At 45.5% G+C, this 16,924-nt stretch overlaps 1 protein-coding gene across 6 annotated transcripts in view; it reads right to left on the bottom strand.

Annotated features, from left to right (window-relative positions):
* Nucleotides 1–16,924, bottom strand: part of LOC137348202 (phosphatidylinositol 5-phosphate 4-kinase type-2 beta) — a 125,529-nt gene that overhangs the window by 88,684 nt on the left and 19,921 nt on the right. For all 6 annotated transcript variants that reach the window (XR_010969094.1, XM_068013548.1, XM_068013547.1 and 3 more), the window contains exons 2-3: nucleotides 15,066–15,163; nucleotides 13,402–13,498 (exon numbers count right to left, since the gene is read on the bottom strand). Coding sequence is in view for 5 of the 6 variants with exons in the window: in XM_068013548.1 (XP_067869649.1) it covers nucleotides 13,402–13,498; nucleotides 15,066–15,163 (195 nt within the window). In the remaining variant the exon portion in view is untranslated. The remainder of the gene's footprint in view (nucleotides 1–13,401; nucleotides 13,499–15,065; nucleotides 15,164–16,924) is intronic.

The raw sequence follows: 16,924 nt of genomic DNA, 5'->3' as shown, positions 1-16,924 counted from the left end.
TGTATGCTTTATTAACCACTCTCTCAACCTGTCTCAATCTTCAATGACCTATGCACATATACACCTAGGTCCCTCTGTCCTGCACCCCCTTTGGAATTGTACACTTTATTTTATATAAAAGCAAAGTACTGCGGATGCTGGAATTCTGAAATAAAAACAAGAAATGCTGGAACCACTCAGCAGGTCTGGCAGCATCTGTGAAAAGAGAAGCAGAGTTAACGTTTCGGGTCAGTGACCCTTCTTCGGAACTGACAAATATTAGAAATGTCACAGGTTATAAGCAAGTGAGGTGGGGGTGGGGCAAGAGATAACAAAGGAGAAGGTGTAGATTGGACAAGGCCACATAGCTGACCAAAAGGTCATGGAGCAAAGACAAACAATATGTTAATGGTGTGTTGAAAGACAAGACACTTTATTTTATATTGTCCCTTCATGTTCTTCCGACCAAAATGAATCACTTCACATTTCTCTGCATTGAACTTCATCTGCCACCTGTCTACCCATTCCACCAACTTACTGGTTTAAATCCCACTCCAGAGGCCTGGTCATGAAATCTAGGCCACCTCTCCATGGCAGTACTGAGGGAGTGCTGTGCTGCGGAGGTGCCATCTTTCAGATGAGCCATTAAACTGAGGTCCGGTGTGCCCTCTCTGGTGGATGTAAAAGATTCCATGGCATATTTCAAAGTGCAGGGGAGTTATCCCCAGTGTTCTGGCCGATATTTGTCTCTCAATCAACATCACAAAAATAGATTATCCACTCTTTATAACACTGATGTTTGTAGGAGCTTGCTGTGCGCAGATTGGCTGCCACGTTTCCTACATCACAACAGCAACTACACTTCAAAAGTACTTAATTGGCTGAAAATCACATTGGAAAAGCCTGAGGTTTGAAAGGCGCTATATAAATGCAGAAACCCTGGGCTGAAGTTTTAGGCCCTGATGGGGCGGGCAAGGAGGTGGGCAAGAGGGTAAATTCATGCTGTCGGCCAGCATGCCACTTTCCTGGTATCAGCCTGCCCCCGTTGGGGGAGGGGGGCTACCTGCCCATAAGCAGCGGGTAGTGAATTTAACAAGTTAATGGCCTATTAGGGCCTACTGGAAAATTCCAGTTGGCCTCCAAGTCCCTGAAGGCGTCAGGGAACAGGGTAGCTGCCTGGAAGCAGCCTCCCAGCGGCAGACCAGGGGGGGCTAGCACTCCAGGCAGGCGTAGAGGCCCTTCCCACTTGCCTGGCTTCAGCTTCAGCCGCAGGCTGCCCTGTGGAGGGGATACCCTTCCATTATGGTGGCCAGCCGCTAAGGGCTTTTTTTAATATTGCATTTAAAAAAGGAGAGCAGACGCCTCCATCTTGGCTGCCCTCTCTCTCACATAGCTGCAAAGGCAGCACGCTGCGTCTTCAGTGCTGGAGGGTCTCCTATTGGCCCTTCAGCTTAAAGAGCCCGCCCACCATCCTTAATTGGATGGCGAGCCCGCCTTCTGGCCATCAATTGACCAATTCGGTAAAAACAGAAATGGGTGCCTGTTCCCCACAAGTTACAGGCTTCTGACACCCATTTGAGTATGTCCTGAAGCCTGCGGGAAAAATCTGTCCTCTGTTTCCTTCTCTGCACAGTTGCTACCTGACCTGCTGAGCGTTTCCAACATTTTCTGTTTTTATTTTAGTAATAAAGCTCCTCAAATGTCAGCAGCAGTTTTATTATTGCAATATTGGCTCTAAACACAAATATTTAGCAAAAGATAAATTTCAGCAAAAACTAATTCCGCTCATACGGTCAGCCCTTTGGGCCGAATTTTACATGGCTCTTGGAGATGGGACGGGAGGGGACAGAAATAAATGGCTTGGGGAGGCGTCAGTTGGCATGCCCAACATTGTCCTGCCCCCATGCCATTTCGTCTGCGGTGGGGAAGAGGGAGTACAGTGCTCCCGTTTGAGGCCAAGTGAGCGACCTAAGTGGCCAATTAAAGGCCTCATAAGGGCAGCTTCCCACCTCTGCTCCCATTTAACTAATGTCGGAGGGGCCTGCTACCGCATGGAGACACCACCGGGTGAGACCTGGCAGGCTCCGGGGGGGGGGGGGGGGGGGGGGGGGGGGGGGGGTGGGGGAGAGAGGGGGCGTCACTCCTTTCAGGATGACCACAAGACCTCTCACCTTCCATGCCGTCACCAACCACCTCCCCAACCCCTTGCTGGGGCCTGTATGACCCCACTTACCTTGGTCCCAGGGTGGGGTCCACATGCTGTTCCGGGTTGGGTGCAGTCCCAGCAGCGGCCACCGCTCCCGCCTCCTTGAGGCGGGTTTTTGTCCCTTAAAGGGACAGCAGCCTCTACGGCCAGCAGCTAATTGCCTGCTAGCCGTTAGATGGCTGAAACGAGGTTGCTCCCCCGCTTTCCGGCCCATTGCCAGGACCCCTGCTGTCAAAATAAAATTCAGCCCTCGTTTACCCCCATTCTTCATTTTCAAACTTTAACTACTTTATTCCTCACCTTTCTCTACTCGACTCTACTACAAAGTTTCACAGTCAAAATGCCAACATGTCTGCTCTCTGCACTCAGCAGCTCAGGTTGCAAGCATATTCTGCTCTTGTTAATAAAAAGGATTGGTTACAACTGGCATAAACCCAGCTCCAATCACCGTATTTTAACCGAGTTGAAAGCCAGGTGAAAGTTACAAGATTTGAAGTTTAACATCACACTATTCATAATCGCCCGATGTGTTCAATGCTTGAAGTAGAGGAAGGGATGGGAAAAAAACAACTAAATTAAATTCTGACAGCCCACAGGGTAAATGTGGCCTCAGACAAGCTCAACTGGTATGTCTCAATCAATTTCATACAACCAGATTTCAGGCCAAATATAGATGCAATCCAAGTTGAATATACGAGTCCAAAATCAAAGATTCTTCTCCAGAGTTGAAATTTTCAGGAAACAAAAAATATACAGCTTGTTATACATTATAAACTACAGTGAATTTTAATAAACAGAATCATACATTGTTGTATCGTGCAGAAATTCAGTTTGTGACATTGTATTACAATGCTCTCCTGGCCAACCTCCCAACTTCTATGCTCCATCGAAAACACTGTTGTCCATATCCTAACTCACACCAAGTTCTGTTCACCCATCACTCCTGTGCTCCCTAACGTATATTGGCCCTGGTCCAACAACACCTCAATTTTAAAATCCTCATCCTCGTTTTCAAATCTCTGTAAACCCCTGCGCACCCCACCACCCTCCCCCCCCCCCCCCCCCCCCACCCCCCACCTTTGCAATCTCTGTGCTCCTCCTATTCTGGCCTCATGTGCATCTTCTTTTTTAACTGCTCCACCATTGGCAGCCGTGCCTTCAGCTGCAAAGGTCCTAATTCTGGAATTCCCTTCCTAAACACCTCTGCCTCTCTCTCCTCCTTTAAGACACTCATTAAAGCTTGCCTCTTTAACCAAGCTTCTGATCATCTGCCCTAATATCTCCTTACGTAGCTCAGTCTCAAATGTTGTTTAATAATGCTCCTGTGAAGCGCCTTGTGATGGTTTACTATGTTAACAACACTATATGATTACTGTCATGCAGGCCTCCACCTGCCAAGAATGAGGCATATTAATTTTGTCATATGAACATTGATTTTAAACTTGCTGGGAAGCAGAGAAGGCCTGTTACAAGGGCTGCCAGACACTTAACTGAAAAATATTTGCATGCTAATGGACAGTGCTTGTGGAGACAAAAGGACCATTCCCTGACACATTCAACCCACAATGGATTTTGATCACCAGGCATTGAAAGTATAAGGAACAGCATTCCAAAGACTGCTAAGGTGATACAATCCACAAAAGTCAGGACTGGTTAAACCAGCTGGTCACATGACTAACTGGCTGGTCCAGGGTTTTTTGAACTAGACACAAAGTTTTTTGAACTCAAAAAAGACTTGGCTCCTGGAGTGAGAAGACCTCTCCTGTCTGCTCCCATCTCTTTCTCACAAGCCTCTGGACCCACTGAGGACACATGAACTTCAAGAGAGAAAAGTCTCCTACATCAAACAAGATTTAAGAAGAATACTGGGCCCAAATGAAAAGCAAGGCCTACCTACAATCAAGGACTTTACAGCGAGCTCGAAGAACAGTAACCAAAACTATCTTCAGATATTGCCTCAAATTTTTCCACTTTATTTCTTCTGCTCTTTTCTGTCTCTATCTGCATGTGTGTATCACGTATGCATGCTAGTAAGGGCGCGTTGCGTATCCGTAGGCGTTAACTGAATTTGAGTTTAAGTTTAATAAAGTTCAACCTTTTTTCTTTAAACCTAAGAAAACCTGTTTGACTAGTTTATTTGCCTTATAATTGGAAGTTAGTGAACAAGGATTCACTAAGAGGGAGCTAAAAAAACCGGTGTGTTTAAAATTAAAGCCTGTTACGGTAAGACCAGGTGAAGGCTGAGAGGGAACCCTAGACCCCTTTCTCACCTGGTCGTAACATTACTGTTGTTGTTGTTTTGTGGTATTATAGGGAGCCTGACTTCTGGAAAGCATGACATCATGCAGCCAGCTTGTAGTTACAGGTGTAAAGCAAAGCTTTCCAGGGAATAGAACCGCAGAATAGTACAGTGCAGAAGGAGGCCATTTGGCCCATTGAGTCGAGTCTGAACCGAGCCTACTGACGAACAATTCAGTTAGTCCCACACTCCCACTCTTTCACCATATCCCTGCAGATTTTTTTCCTTTAAGTATTTATCCAATTTCCTTTTGAAGACTACTATTGAATCTGTATCCACCTCTCTATCAGCCAGTGCAATCCAAATCCTAACCACTCCTTGGGTAAAAAAAATTTCCCTCATGTCACCTCTGGTTCTTTTGCCAATCACCTTAAATCTGTGCCCTCTGGTTATCAACCTTTCAGCCATTGGAAACAGTTTCTCTTTAGTTACTTCAGGATTTTAAACACCTCTATCAAATCTCTTCTTAACCTATTGGGACAGTGTGGGAAAAAGGCATTGAAGTGGATGATCAGCCATGATCGTAACAAATGCCGGAGCAGGCTCAATGGGTTTAATGGCCTACTCCTGTTCCTATGTTCTTTGTTCAAAGGAGAACAACCCCAGCTTTTCCAGTCTCATTTCCTTCTTTTGAATGAGCCAAATTCCATGGACAGCTTAAGAATCGCAAGGGGCTACAAGGGAGCTGACAAGTTGGAAGTCGGTTACATTCCGTATTCTGCTTACCTTAGCCACAGGTATGGTGTGGCATCGAATGAAGCAGCCACTTCTGCACAAGGACATATAAAAGAAAATAAAGACAGCCGTCAAAAAAGTGCCTCTAGCATAAATCCTTTGCAGCTGGCTCAGGCAGTGGTTTTGTAGTAGACTGCCTCAATAGAGCTAGTATGACCCACAGAGAACAGAATAGGAGGAAAAAGTTGAAGTATAGGCAGCTGAGAGAGGGACAGAAAGTAGTCGGCAAACATGAAAAAGTACTCCAAAAATGTGAACGGGAAGAAATAGAACAGTCTATAATGCAATATCGAGTCCGATCTCATTCTTTTATCCCTGTTTCCCTCCAAGTATCTGGAGCATTGTTTCACAGATGCGAACAGTTTTCCTACGTCTCATCCAAGTGGGTTCTTCATGAGAGCCCTTAACACTTAATGTCCACAGGTCATTGTGAAATTGTGCTTCAGTAACAATGTGAGTATGGATGAACAGCACTCTCCTAATGCATAGCATCACTGAGGAAGGAATGCTGCACAAAACATTTTATTGATACATACAAAGTCAGAAAGAATTGTGATCTCCCATTCTTGTAACACTAAATACTAAAAGTAAGACTCCATGATTTGGGGGCTATTTTTCTGTCCCTTCAGCTTACTGGAGCCGATGTTCCCCCAAAGCTGCATCTCATTTCAAAAACTAATCTATCTCACATGAAAATACTTGCTGCTAAAGTCAAACTACACGCCAGAGCTCTGGGACCCTGGCTACCTGCACCTCAATTATTAATATTAGGGACTTTTAACGCAGAAGAAACTGTCATAAGTCCAAAAGTGAAGTCTTTGCCCTGCATACACATTTATGCAGGGATTTTAAAACTGCATTTTAAATGTTGTTGCTGTACAACACTCAGTGCCAACGCAGGGAGCAGAACCTGAGATGTCCAAACCTCCTGCAATCAGTGTGAGAGACAGACAGTATAGGAGGGATATGGGGCTCTTTGCTACACTGAGATCAATAGATTCGAATTTCCCGGGAGCCACGGCGATTAGGCAGATCCCCGGAGAGGTGAAAATTTGAAGCTACTGGAGCCAGTATGTCCTGCTTCCCCCTTGATTCTATCTCTTCCTGTGTACAAATGGGCTATCAACCTGGGGGGGGGGGGGGGGGGGGGGGGGGGTGGTGAAGGGTTGTTGGGAGGGGGAGGGGTGATCATGACTAAAAGGTTGAGAACTGTTACTGTAGTGGGATGTAATGCACTATACCAGCAGAGTATCTCCATAACAAGTTACTTTGGCTGTGAAATTCTACACTTTGAGTATTCAGGGGCTCAGACCAATTTCTAAAGAATGGCACACTTGAAGCACCTACTGTGACCAGCACTGTGCTTGGATGATGCAGCCATTTATCTGGGCTCAAACTGTACCAGGATCTGGACTTGGGGAAAAAAAGACCGATCACCAAGGCCATTTATTTCAGGCTGCTTTTTCTATTCAGCTGTCACACTGTGGGATTTTTCAGCAGCATTTGTTCAGCAGTTGCCAAGTTTGGTGCCAAGAGTCAAGAACTCAAAATCAAACAGCTCACAGAGCTTCTGCCCAAGTGGCATTCATTCCCTCATCCCACCACACATAATTTCCTCCAGAGTGACTGATGCTGGGATACAGATCTCCCAGCAGCAACTGCAGTAGCCCTTGGCAGTTCATTTAAGTGACTAGTATTCACACATGCACCTAGACATTAACAGAATAGCTGGCCATGAAGGGCAACGCCCAGACTGACTACCCCAGCAGGAGGATTCCAGCGAAGCCCAATCCTGCCGGCATCCAGCATCCACACAGCAAGACTCCACTATCCAGCATAAATCGCTTGATACCCATCAGGAACAAGAACACCGGCTGATTTTTCACCCAATTCTCCTGACACAGAGGTGAATTGCAACTGCGGAACGGGATCAGCAAACTCACTATAGTCTGACAATCAAACATGACGCCTCCTAGTCTGTATGGTTAGGTTCCACACCAAGTGACAGCTTTACCCATTACGTCAGAAGTTTCCAAACTGCAGCCTTGGGCATTAGTCCAGAAAGGAATCCTATTTACATTTACATTGCTGATTCATCCTGTTTGAATTTTGTGGGGCTGCTGGTTTGGAAAGGGCTACTGGTTTGGAAAGGGCTGCTGGTTTGGAAAGGGCTGCTGGTTTGGAAAGGGCTGCTCTTAGCACTGTTGCTCAGTGATGGGTATATCCTAAATCAGAACACCAAGATGTTACACCACAGAAACAAGCCATTCGGCTTAACTGACCTACACCAGTGCTAATCCTTCCACTGTACTTTATCTAACCCTATCACCATATCCTTCTATTCCTTTCTCCCTCATGTGCTTATCTAGCTTCCCCTTAAATGCATCTATGCTATTTACCTCAACCTCTCCGTGTGGTAGCGAGTTGCACATTTTAAGCACTCGCTGGGTAAAGAAGTTTCTCCTGAATTCACGGTTGGATTTATTAGTGACCATCTTACTCTTATGACCCCTAGCTTTGAATTCCCCCACAAGTAGACACATCATCTCTACATTTATCCTTTGGAATCTTTCCCATTTGGATGTGATATAAAAATTTAGAAATAAAAACAAATTGTATCAGTAAAAAAACAATGACCAAGACGCTATCAGATTGTTGCTGAAACCCAACTGATTCACTAATGTCCTCCATGGATGAAACCTTGCCATCCTTACCCAGGCTGGCCACACCAAGGTGACTCTTAATTGCCCAGCAAACTACCTCAGTTGCATCAAATCACTATAAAGAATACCACATAGACTGTCACAGTTCAAGAAGGTGGCTCACCACCTTCTTCTCAGGGCAACAAAAGGTAGAGAATAAATTCTGGCCTCCCAGCAATGTCAACATCCCAACAACGTAATTAAAAGAAAATGCAAAATTAAAGGGGAAACGGATTTAAACCTTCTATGTGAGGCAGCAAAGAGACAAAACCTTTGGATCCTCTTACATTAAATAATGTGCACTGCAAGGTCTTCTTCACCAAGAGGACATATAGAGCAAACCAAACACCCCACTTCAACCTAACTCATGGATTAAACTCATTTATCATTTATTCTCTCCTGCCTTCCACCCTATCAAAGACCATCCTTTATGATCCTTCCCACCCTGCCCCCTTTCACTTGCTTAAAACCTGTTACATCTCAAAGTTTCTCCAGTTCAGAGGAATGGTCATTGACCTGAAACGCAGGGCTGGATTTTGCCACAAAGGCAGAGGCAGGTTTGGAGGTGGCTGTGACGGCAATTTCTCGCTACCAGTCAGTGCGTCAGTCTGTCGCCACGTTCCCACCTCTGACCTATTTTCAGGGAAGTAGCTTCTAGGAGCTGGGGTGCAGGGGTGACGGCTACCCATCCACCAGCGTGCGGGTAGCCAATTAAAGTGCCAATTGTGGGCACTCTTCACACACCGTCTGTATTTTCCAAATGGCGGATGGGGCCCCCTGATGCGGCTGTAGCTGGAAGATGGGTGGCTTCCTGGCGGCAGGCTGGGTGAGAGCCAGAGGTGCATTCTTCATAGCAGCCCAGCATGAATCCACTGGGCTGCGAGGGCTACAGCCGCAGCCACAGGCCGTCCTGTGGTGGTGCTCACCCTCTGCAATGATGGCCTGGCAGCTGTGGCCCCAGTTTATTCTGTGGAATGTTGAATTCTTCAGAGTGCACCTCCATGTTGAGGTGTCCTTGCGGTCCCTGACCGCCTGAGCATCACCCATCTCTCCCAGAGGGGCTGCCGAGACATCAGAGCTGCCAGCCTTCTGATTGAGTCTGCTGCGAGAGCCCGCCCACTATCCTTAATTGGCAGGTGAGCTCAGAGGCAGCCACTTAGGAAGACGCCTCCTGGAAAATCACTGAGCCTGTCTCACTGCCGGCAAGTGCAGGCTCGGGACCCCCATTTGGTCCCGACATCGGGGTGTCAAAGCCTGTAGCAAAATCAAACCTGTTAACTCTGTTTCTCTCTCCACAGATGCTGCCACATCTGCTGAGTATTTCTAGCATTTTCTGTTTTTATCACAGATTAAACTGCGGAGTAATCAAACCCAAACAGAAGTTGGTTAATTTGTTCTCTCTTTCATGACTGCTTGAGGAAAATCGATTAGTGTTAAAGTCAACACAACTGAACTCTGTGAATCAGAATATCCACGACATAGATAGAAGAGTTATACTGGAGCAAAGAACGAGTGTCCTTTGGAAGATGATGTTCAGAAATCTTGCTGCAGTTATTTTGGCGAAGCATTACATTAATTGTGGCCCATGTTATGCCAGATATCAAAAAGAAGCAGAAGGGGAAAAATAAGTAATTGCGTCACCTATCAAAAATAAAGAGGTAACACAACTAATACTGGTTTCACATATCATGCAAAAGTGCCAAGTGTTTCCTCAATCCATACCTTTGTTGCCACCCTCAATTAACTAATCACAGCAGCAGTAGAGCACACATCCTCCTTTTGCATCAGACTGCCAACCAGCAGCGCATTACGTGACACCAATGCCACCATTGAGCCTAGGTCCAGAGTCAAAAATATTCTGTTGAATGTAACTCAGTTGCAAATTCAATTGGATTAATTTGTTGTATGCATAACAGTGATGTTCAGTGGAGCTTGTTACACCAGCATTACCACTAAATTAGCAAAATCCCAAATTAGCTACATTTGCTGGGGTATTTGGAATACCCTGCCTCGTAGGGTGAAGGAAACAGATTCAATCGTAGCTTTCACGATGGAATTGGATAAATACTTGAATCAGAAAAAATTGCAGGGATTATAGAGGAAGAGCCAAGGAGTGGGACTAACTGGATTGCTCTTTGAAAGAACCAGTGCAGACTAGATGGGCCAAATTGCTTCCTTCTGTGCTGTACTAGTCTTTGATTTTACTCTTCACTGTGAAGATATTACACAGTGTAGATTACTCTTTTTGTCACACCCTCAGTGATGCTCAGGTCCTCAGCTTGTCCAATTTTCTCCACTACTATTCCGAAGGAGGTGTCTCACACTGGTGTATGATGCCACTAGCATGGTCTGCACATCTGCACCTCAGCCATGTGAACCACTGGTACCCAACCAGTGTTCACTATCATTCAAATGGGGAGGGGGGGGGGTCACTGAATAGCAGTTCCTAGCTGATTTTCCCCTCCCCTGCCACCCCTCCAGCTGAGATCAGTAAGTCAGGAACAGATGAGTGAAAGAATCTGGGTCCTTCCCAGTCTGTATGACTCAGTTCCACCCTAGGCGGAACATTTAGCCTAGCAAGCTTTGCAGTGCCTGTGCTGCTCCATTCTATTCAAGCTTAAACCCTCTGAAACTCAAACTTTGCACTGTTCTAAAAGTTCCTTACAAATAAATTTCAGAGTTTAACTTGTAAGATGAGTAAATGTCAACTGGGCTGACATAAAATGCAATGTACAACGGTATAAGGAATTTCATTTAGTTCCTGCACATTTTGGCATCTCTATTAGTCAGAAAAACACAAGTCCCTGATGAGTAATTTGGTGGCTGGTTTCACTGACACCGCAAAATGCTGTTCCCTCTTTGGGATATTTCCTTTCACGGGGAGGAAGAAAGTTGGTTGCATACAAACATAGTGCTAGTTAAGCATGGTTCCACAAAAAAACATCAGCCCTAATCTGCATGCTCAAAACCTCTAATTACATTTTAGTATACAGCCAGACCAAGCAGTGAAGTGAAAGCAATGATGAGAGTAAAACTGACCAAGTACTAAATCCAAACAGGGCTGATCAAGACCACAGAGCTTAACGCTTTTCAAGCCCAATGTAAAAACAAAATTTGTATATAAATTAAAATTGCCCCCAATAAAACATGCAGCCCACGGCACTGCAAAGTACGAACCTCCCCTATACAGTGAAGGCTTTACAGCAGTGTTGCCCAACCTTGTCACCTGGGGGGCCATATTACAATTTTTGTCTCACTGGGGGGCCTGTGAGACAATTTCAGAAAGATAAAGGCATTAAAAATTTATCTTACTATTGATTAAAACAAGAACAAATGTGCATTTTTGTGAAGAAGCTTTAAATGAGAAGATTAATTTATTGACTTACTTTCTCATCACCATGTTGGACAGTGGGTTAGTGTGATACGTCACATTCTTTTGCTTGCATAAGTACTCAATGTTTGTCCCCCAAACACTTCTTGTAGCTATGCGGAGTATTCCAGATAGATGTCCATCTGTCAGAAGTGATCTTGATCCTCTCTCTCCCTCTCTCTGTCTGTCTGTCTCTCTCTTTCTAACTCTCTCTCTCCGTGTCCCCCCCCCTCGTGGTGTTACCCACCCTCGTGATGTTGCTCCGTGCCATCCTCACTCTCTGTGTTTCCCCTCTTTCTCTCTCTGTTCCCCCTTTCTCTCTCTGTGTCCCTCTTTCTCTCTCTCTCTCACCCCCTTCTATCTCTGTCCGCCCTCTCTCAATCTGTCCCCCCTTCTTTCTCTCTCTGTCCCCCCCTTTCTCTCTCGCTCTGTCCCCCCTCTCTCTCTCACTCTGTCCCCCACCTCTCTCTCTCTCTCGCTGTCCCTTCTGTCTCTCGCTTTGTCCCCCCCCTGTCTCGCTCTCTCGTTCTCTGTCCCCCCTCTCTCTCTCTCTGTCTCCCCTCTCTCACTCTCTCTCTTGCTCTGCCCCCCCCTCTCTCTCTCTTGCTCTGTCCCCCCCTCTCTCTCTCTGTCGTTCTCGTTCTCTGTCCCCCCCCACCGTCGTTCTCTGTTCTCTCTCTCTCTCGTTCTCCGTCCCCCACTCACACTCTGTCGCTCTCGTTCTCCGTCCCCCACTCTCTCTCTCTGTCGCTCTCTGTTACCCCTCTCTCTCACTCTCAGTACCCCCCTCTCTCTCTCGCTCTGTCCCCCCCCTCTCTCTCGCTCTCATTCTCTGTCCCCCCTCTCTCTCTCTCGCTCTCATTCTCTGTCCCCCTTTCTCTCTCGCTCTCTGTCCCCCTCTCTCTCCCCCCTCTCTGTCCCCCCTCTCTCTCTCTCTCGCTCTCTGTCTGCCCTCTTTTTCGCTCTCTGTCCCCCCTCTCTCTCTTGCTCTCTGTCCCCTCCCTCTCTCTTGCTCTCTGTCCCCTCTCTCTCTCTCACTCGCTCTGTCCCCCCTCTCTCTCTCTGTCGCTTTCGTTCTCGGTCCCCCACTCTCTCTCTCTGTCGCTCTCTTTTCCCCCTCTCTCTCTTTGTCGCTTTCTGTCCCCCCCTCTCTCTCTCGATCGCTGTCCCCCCTCTCTCTCTCGCTCTCGTTCTCTGTCCCCCCCTCTCTGTCACTCTCTGTCCCCCCTCTCTCTCTCGCTCTCTGTCCCCCATCTCTCTCTCACTCGCTCTCTGTCCCCCCACTCTCTCTCTGTCCCCCCCTCGCTCTCTGTACCCCCCCACGCTCGCTCGCTCTCTGTCCCCCCCCTCTCTCTCGCTCTCTGTCCCCCCTCTCTCTCTCGCTCTGTCCCCCCCTCTCTCTTTCGCTCTCTGTCCCCCCTTCTCTCTTTCGCTCTCTGTCCCCCCTCTCTCTTTCGCTCTCTGTTCCCCCTCTCTCTCTGTCTCCCCGCCCCTCTCTCTCGCTCTCTGTCCCCACTCTCTCTCGCCCTCTGCCCCCACCTCGCTCTCTCGCTGTCTGTCCCCCTATCTCTCTTGCTGTCTCTGTTACCCACTTCTCTCTGACAGTTGCAGCGAGCGGCAGCGCTCAGCACAGCTGCTTTGTCATTGGTCAGTTTCTTTTTAAATTGCACTCAGTTTCACAGCTGACAGGCACTGAGAGCAGGAAAAGTGGCTTCCCAACTTTGGACAGATTCGGGGTTTTCAGGCGGCCTTTTAAAAAAAAAGTCGGAAAGTCCCAAATCTGTCCAAAGTTGGAAAACCGCTGTTACCGCTCTCATGCAACACCTGTCAACTGTGAAACTGACAGCGCGATGTTTTAAAAAGTCGGTCTGAAAGCAGAAGACAATGGGAAATTTCTCATCTCTGAAATACATCTGCGGGCTGGATCCTGGCCCGTGGGCTGTACGTTGGGCAACCCTACTTTACAGAAATGGGTTAATTTCAGTCTCTACTTAGCAAGATTCAGTTCACAGACATCCTCCAGAATTTGTTGTTAAAATTAACAGGATCCATTGCCAGAGTTTAGGAGAACTTGTACCTTTAGGTCTGACCAGCAGAAAAAGAAACCAACCTGGTAATCCTGATCATCAATGGAAAATCTCTCTCGCAGGTTTCTGAAAACCATTGGGCAATATTCCTTAAATTTGAAACGGCTTGGAAGGTTCTCCCTGTAAAATAAATAATGAACAGTTTCTTCACAGTTGGGTTTTTAATCCAGTTTTCATTCGATAAAACACCGAATCCCTGTGAACCGATGTGAGTTAATGCGTCTGCTATGTCTCTTCTTTCCACCCTCCTCATGTAGGAGTCCAGTCATGTACAAAACAGCAAATTGGAAAGACTTGGCTAAATCTAATTTTATTGTCAGACTTCCAAACTCTTCCCTATCTCCTAGCCCGGAACTATGATATTATTATAATTTCCAAGAAATTGGGAGTCAGGGTTACAGAAAGGAAATAACAAAAGGATTTTGATTTTTCACTCAGTAATTATTTCGCTCAATAACTACATGCTATCCTCTTTTCAGTACAATGACTGTCTGGATCTCCAACTTATTAACAGTAGTTGTCAATGCTACCCAAAAATCCCCCTCAATTGAGGCACATTTGCTTTTCAAACTCGCAAAGTCGTGACCCAGATAATTAATCGAGTTACACCGCATTTACAGAACTGAAACTGGCCAGTCGGCCCAGCTATGCCAGTGTTTATACTCCAAATGAGCTTTCTCACACCCTACTTTATCTCACCCTATCATTATCCTTGTATTCCTCTCTCCTTCGTGCACTTATCTAGCTTTCCCTTAAATGCATCGATGCTGTTCCCCTCAACCGTGCTCCATGTGGTAGCAAGTTCCACATTCTACTGCTCTCTGGGTAAAGAAGTCTTTCCTGAGTTCCTTATTGGATTTATTAGATACTATCTCACATTCATATTCTCCCCCACACATGGAAAAATCTTCTCTGCATCTACGCTTCAAACCCTTTCATTATTTTAAAGACCCCTATTCGGTCACCCCTTAGATTTCCCTCTTCTAGTGAAAAGAGCTCTTGAGTTAACAAATCTCAATCACTGGAAATTGCTAAATTCCAATGACATTTAGGATAGGATTGACATTTAGGTGGATCAGATTTTGGGCACAATCCAACACTCACTAGATCAACATTTGTCACACCCTCCCTCTGTATCCCTTTCCAAAATGGTTCTCTCCTTGCCCTCTTTGTAACTGCACTCATGTCACAAACCATTCCTTGCTCAAGAGAATTCACAGGACGAGTTGTTCGCTGTCAGTGCCACTCTTACAGCCTATTGTCTGGATGTGCAAGAAAGCAGGTCTGGCTCACTGATTCTTCGTACCTCTCTTTAAGGATGTGCTTTGCCTCTTGTCCTTTCTATCCAGCACCCAATCCCTTTCCCAAGAGTACAAATGTGGGAAAATCTCACTCATGGACCTGATTACTATATCTCTTAAGGACATTAAAAAATAATTCAAATTGTCACAATTTGAAATGAATTCAAAAGCCAACACATCATGAACTAAAAATGATGCACATTATTTCAATTAATCTGACAGACTGGAAAACTCTTAAAGCTCTGCATATGCTTCCATGCTCAATAAAGTAAGGTTCAAAGGGGGTGTTCTGAGGATACAGTTCAATACAGCTGATTCAAATCATTAAATCTGAGGGTATCTTTTTTATCTATACAATAAAACTACAGAAAGCAACATCCACCTACTTGTTAAAAAGGTGATTGTCCACTTTTATCTTGCTGTACGCTTTGAAGTCATCTGGCATCAACATTACAGGGATCTGAACATGGCTCAGCTCGTTGATCTGTAAAGGAAACGGTTAACACTGTAAACTCACTTTTATAGCAAATTGTATTAGTTCCAGTGCTTAAAATTGCCAACATGGGTTGCCTGACAAGATACTATAAATCGGAAGAAGGATGAAGATAATTCATAGGAAACACACCGATGTGGAACAAAATAAAGGAAGTTAGTAAAAGCTACTTGTCAATTTCACCACCGTGTTATTGCCACTATATCTACATTTGCCAGTTTGAATCCTCAGTGGAATCAGAGCCCAAAATACTTTTGATAGTCAAATGTAACTTGACAGCTTGGTTGCCAAATGCATGGTCTGTGTGAAACTGACACACATGGATTGTGGAAGTCCCTGGTTCCATTCCCAGCCTTTGCAAATTTCAGGCAAATTAGCCACAGCAACGCTTGAATTCACTTGAGTGCCCCAGAGCTAGCGAGGAGGAAAAAAAGACAATTTCTGCTACTGATTGCTATCTATAACTTCAGCAAGACAGAGTGTATGTTTGTCCATGTGTGTGTATGGGGGGGGTTGGATGTATGTTGGCATGTGTGTGTGGGTTGGGAATGTGTTTGTGTGTGTGAGGTGAGGGTTTGTGTGTGTGTTGGCATGTGTGTGTGTGTGTGTGTTTGTGTGTTTGTGTGTTTGTGTGTGTGTGTGTGTGTGTGTGTTTGTAGGTTTGGCATGGTTCGTGTGTGGGTTCTATCCACCCTATCAATCTCAGTTTTGAAAGTTTCAACTGAGCCCCAGCCTTAACAGCTTTTTGGAAGAGAGAATTCCAGATTTCCAGTGCCCTTTGTGTGAATAAGTGCTTCCTGACATAATCCTAGCACAGCCTAGCTCTAATTTTAAGGTTATGCCCCTTTGTTCTCGACTTCCCCAGCAGAGGAAATAGGTTCTATCTACCCTACCAACTCCTTTAATCATTTTAAACACCCCAATAGATCACCCCTTAATCTTATATACTCAAGGAATACAAGCCTTATCCATGCAACCTGTCCTCATAATTTTACTCTTCTATCACCGATAATTTTACCAGGCTAGCTTGATCTTGGTCATGTTGTCAATAGCAGAAAGGACAAGAAGCTTTATTACTGACCGAAGAAATAGAAGAGGTCACAAGACCCCGCCTCATTTGCCAGGGCAGACTTCTGGATGGAGAGACATAAATTTTAATTTGCATTCTGTATAAATGTACTTATTGTCAATTAACTCTGCATTACAATTATGAGAAGAAATCAAAAGCCTCAAGCAGTATTTCTAAAATCAAACCATTACAGTCAGAGTTTCTTTTCTGAAAAAAAAGATCATCCCAGATTGTAAATACATTCAAATGACACTCAAAAAAAAAACAGCATTCTGGCTTGTAGTCTGATGAACTGCTGAACATGCCCAGTGATTCCTTACACACTATTAGACATCAAAGCCCTTAAAGGGATGTGCCATATTGTAGCAGCAGTTTGCATTTCCTGATAAAACTGTCCTGGTCCAAATGAGACATTATTTCTAACTTACCATGAGCAACACCGTGGTAGGTCCACCAGTAGTTTATAAATGTTATGCAGTAGTGTTATGCAATTTTGTTTCTGTATCTTTTTTTTTAAATTGTTCATGGGACATGGGCATCCATGGCAAGGCAAGCATTTGTTTCCCATCTCCAATTACCCCAGAGAAGGTGGTGGTGAGCCGCCTTCTTGAACCGCTGCAGCCAAGTGGTGCAGTTATATCCACAGTGCTGTTGGGATAGGAGTTCCAGAATTTTGACCCAGC

This window comes from Heterodontus francisci, chromosome 33, assembly GCF_036365525.1.
Source record: "Heterodontus francisci isolate sHetFra1 chromosome 33, sHetFra1.hap1, whole genome shotgun sequence".
In the NCBI taxonomy this organism is placed as follows: domain Eukaryota; kingdom Metazoa; phylum Chordata; class Chondrichthyes; order Heterodontiformes; family Heterodontidae; genus Heterodontus; species Heterodontus francisci.
This window is presented reverse-complemented; position numbering and strand designations above follow the sequence as displayed.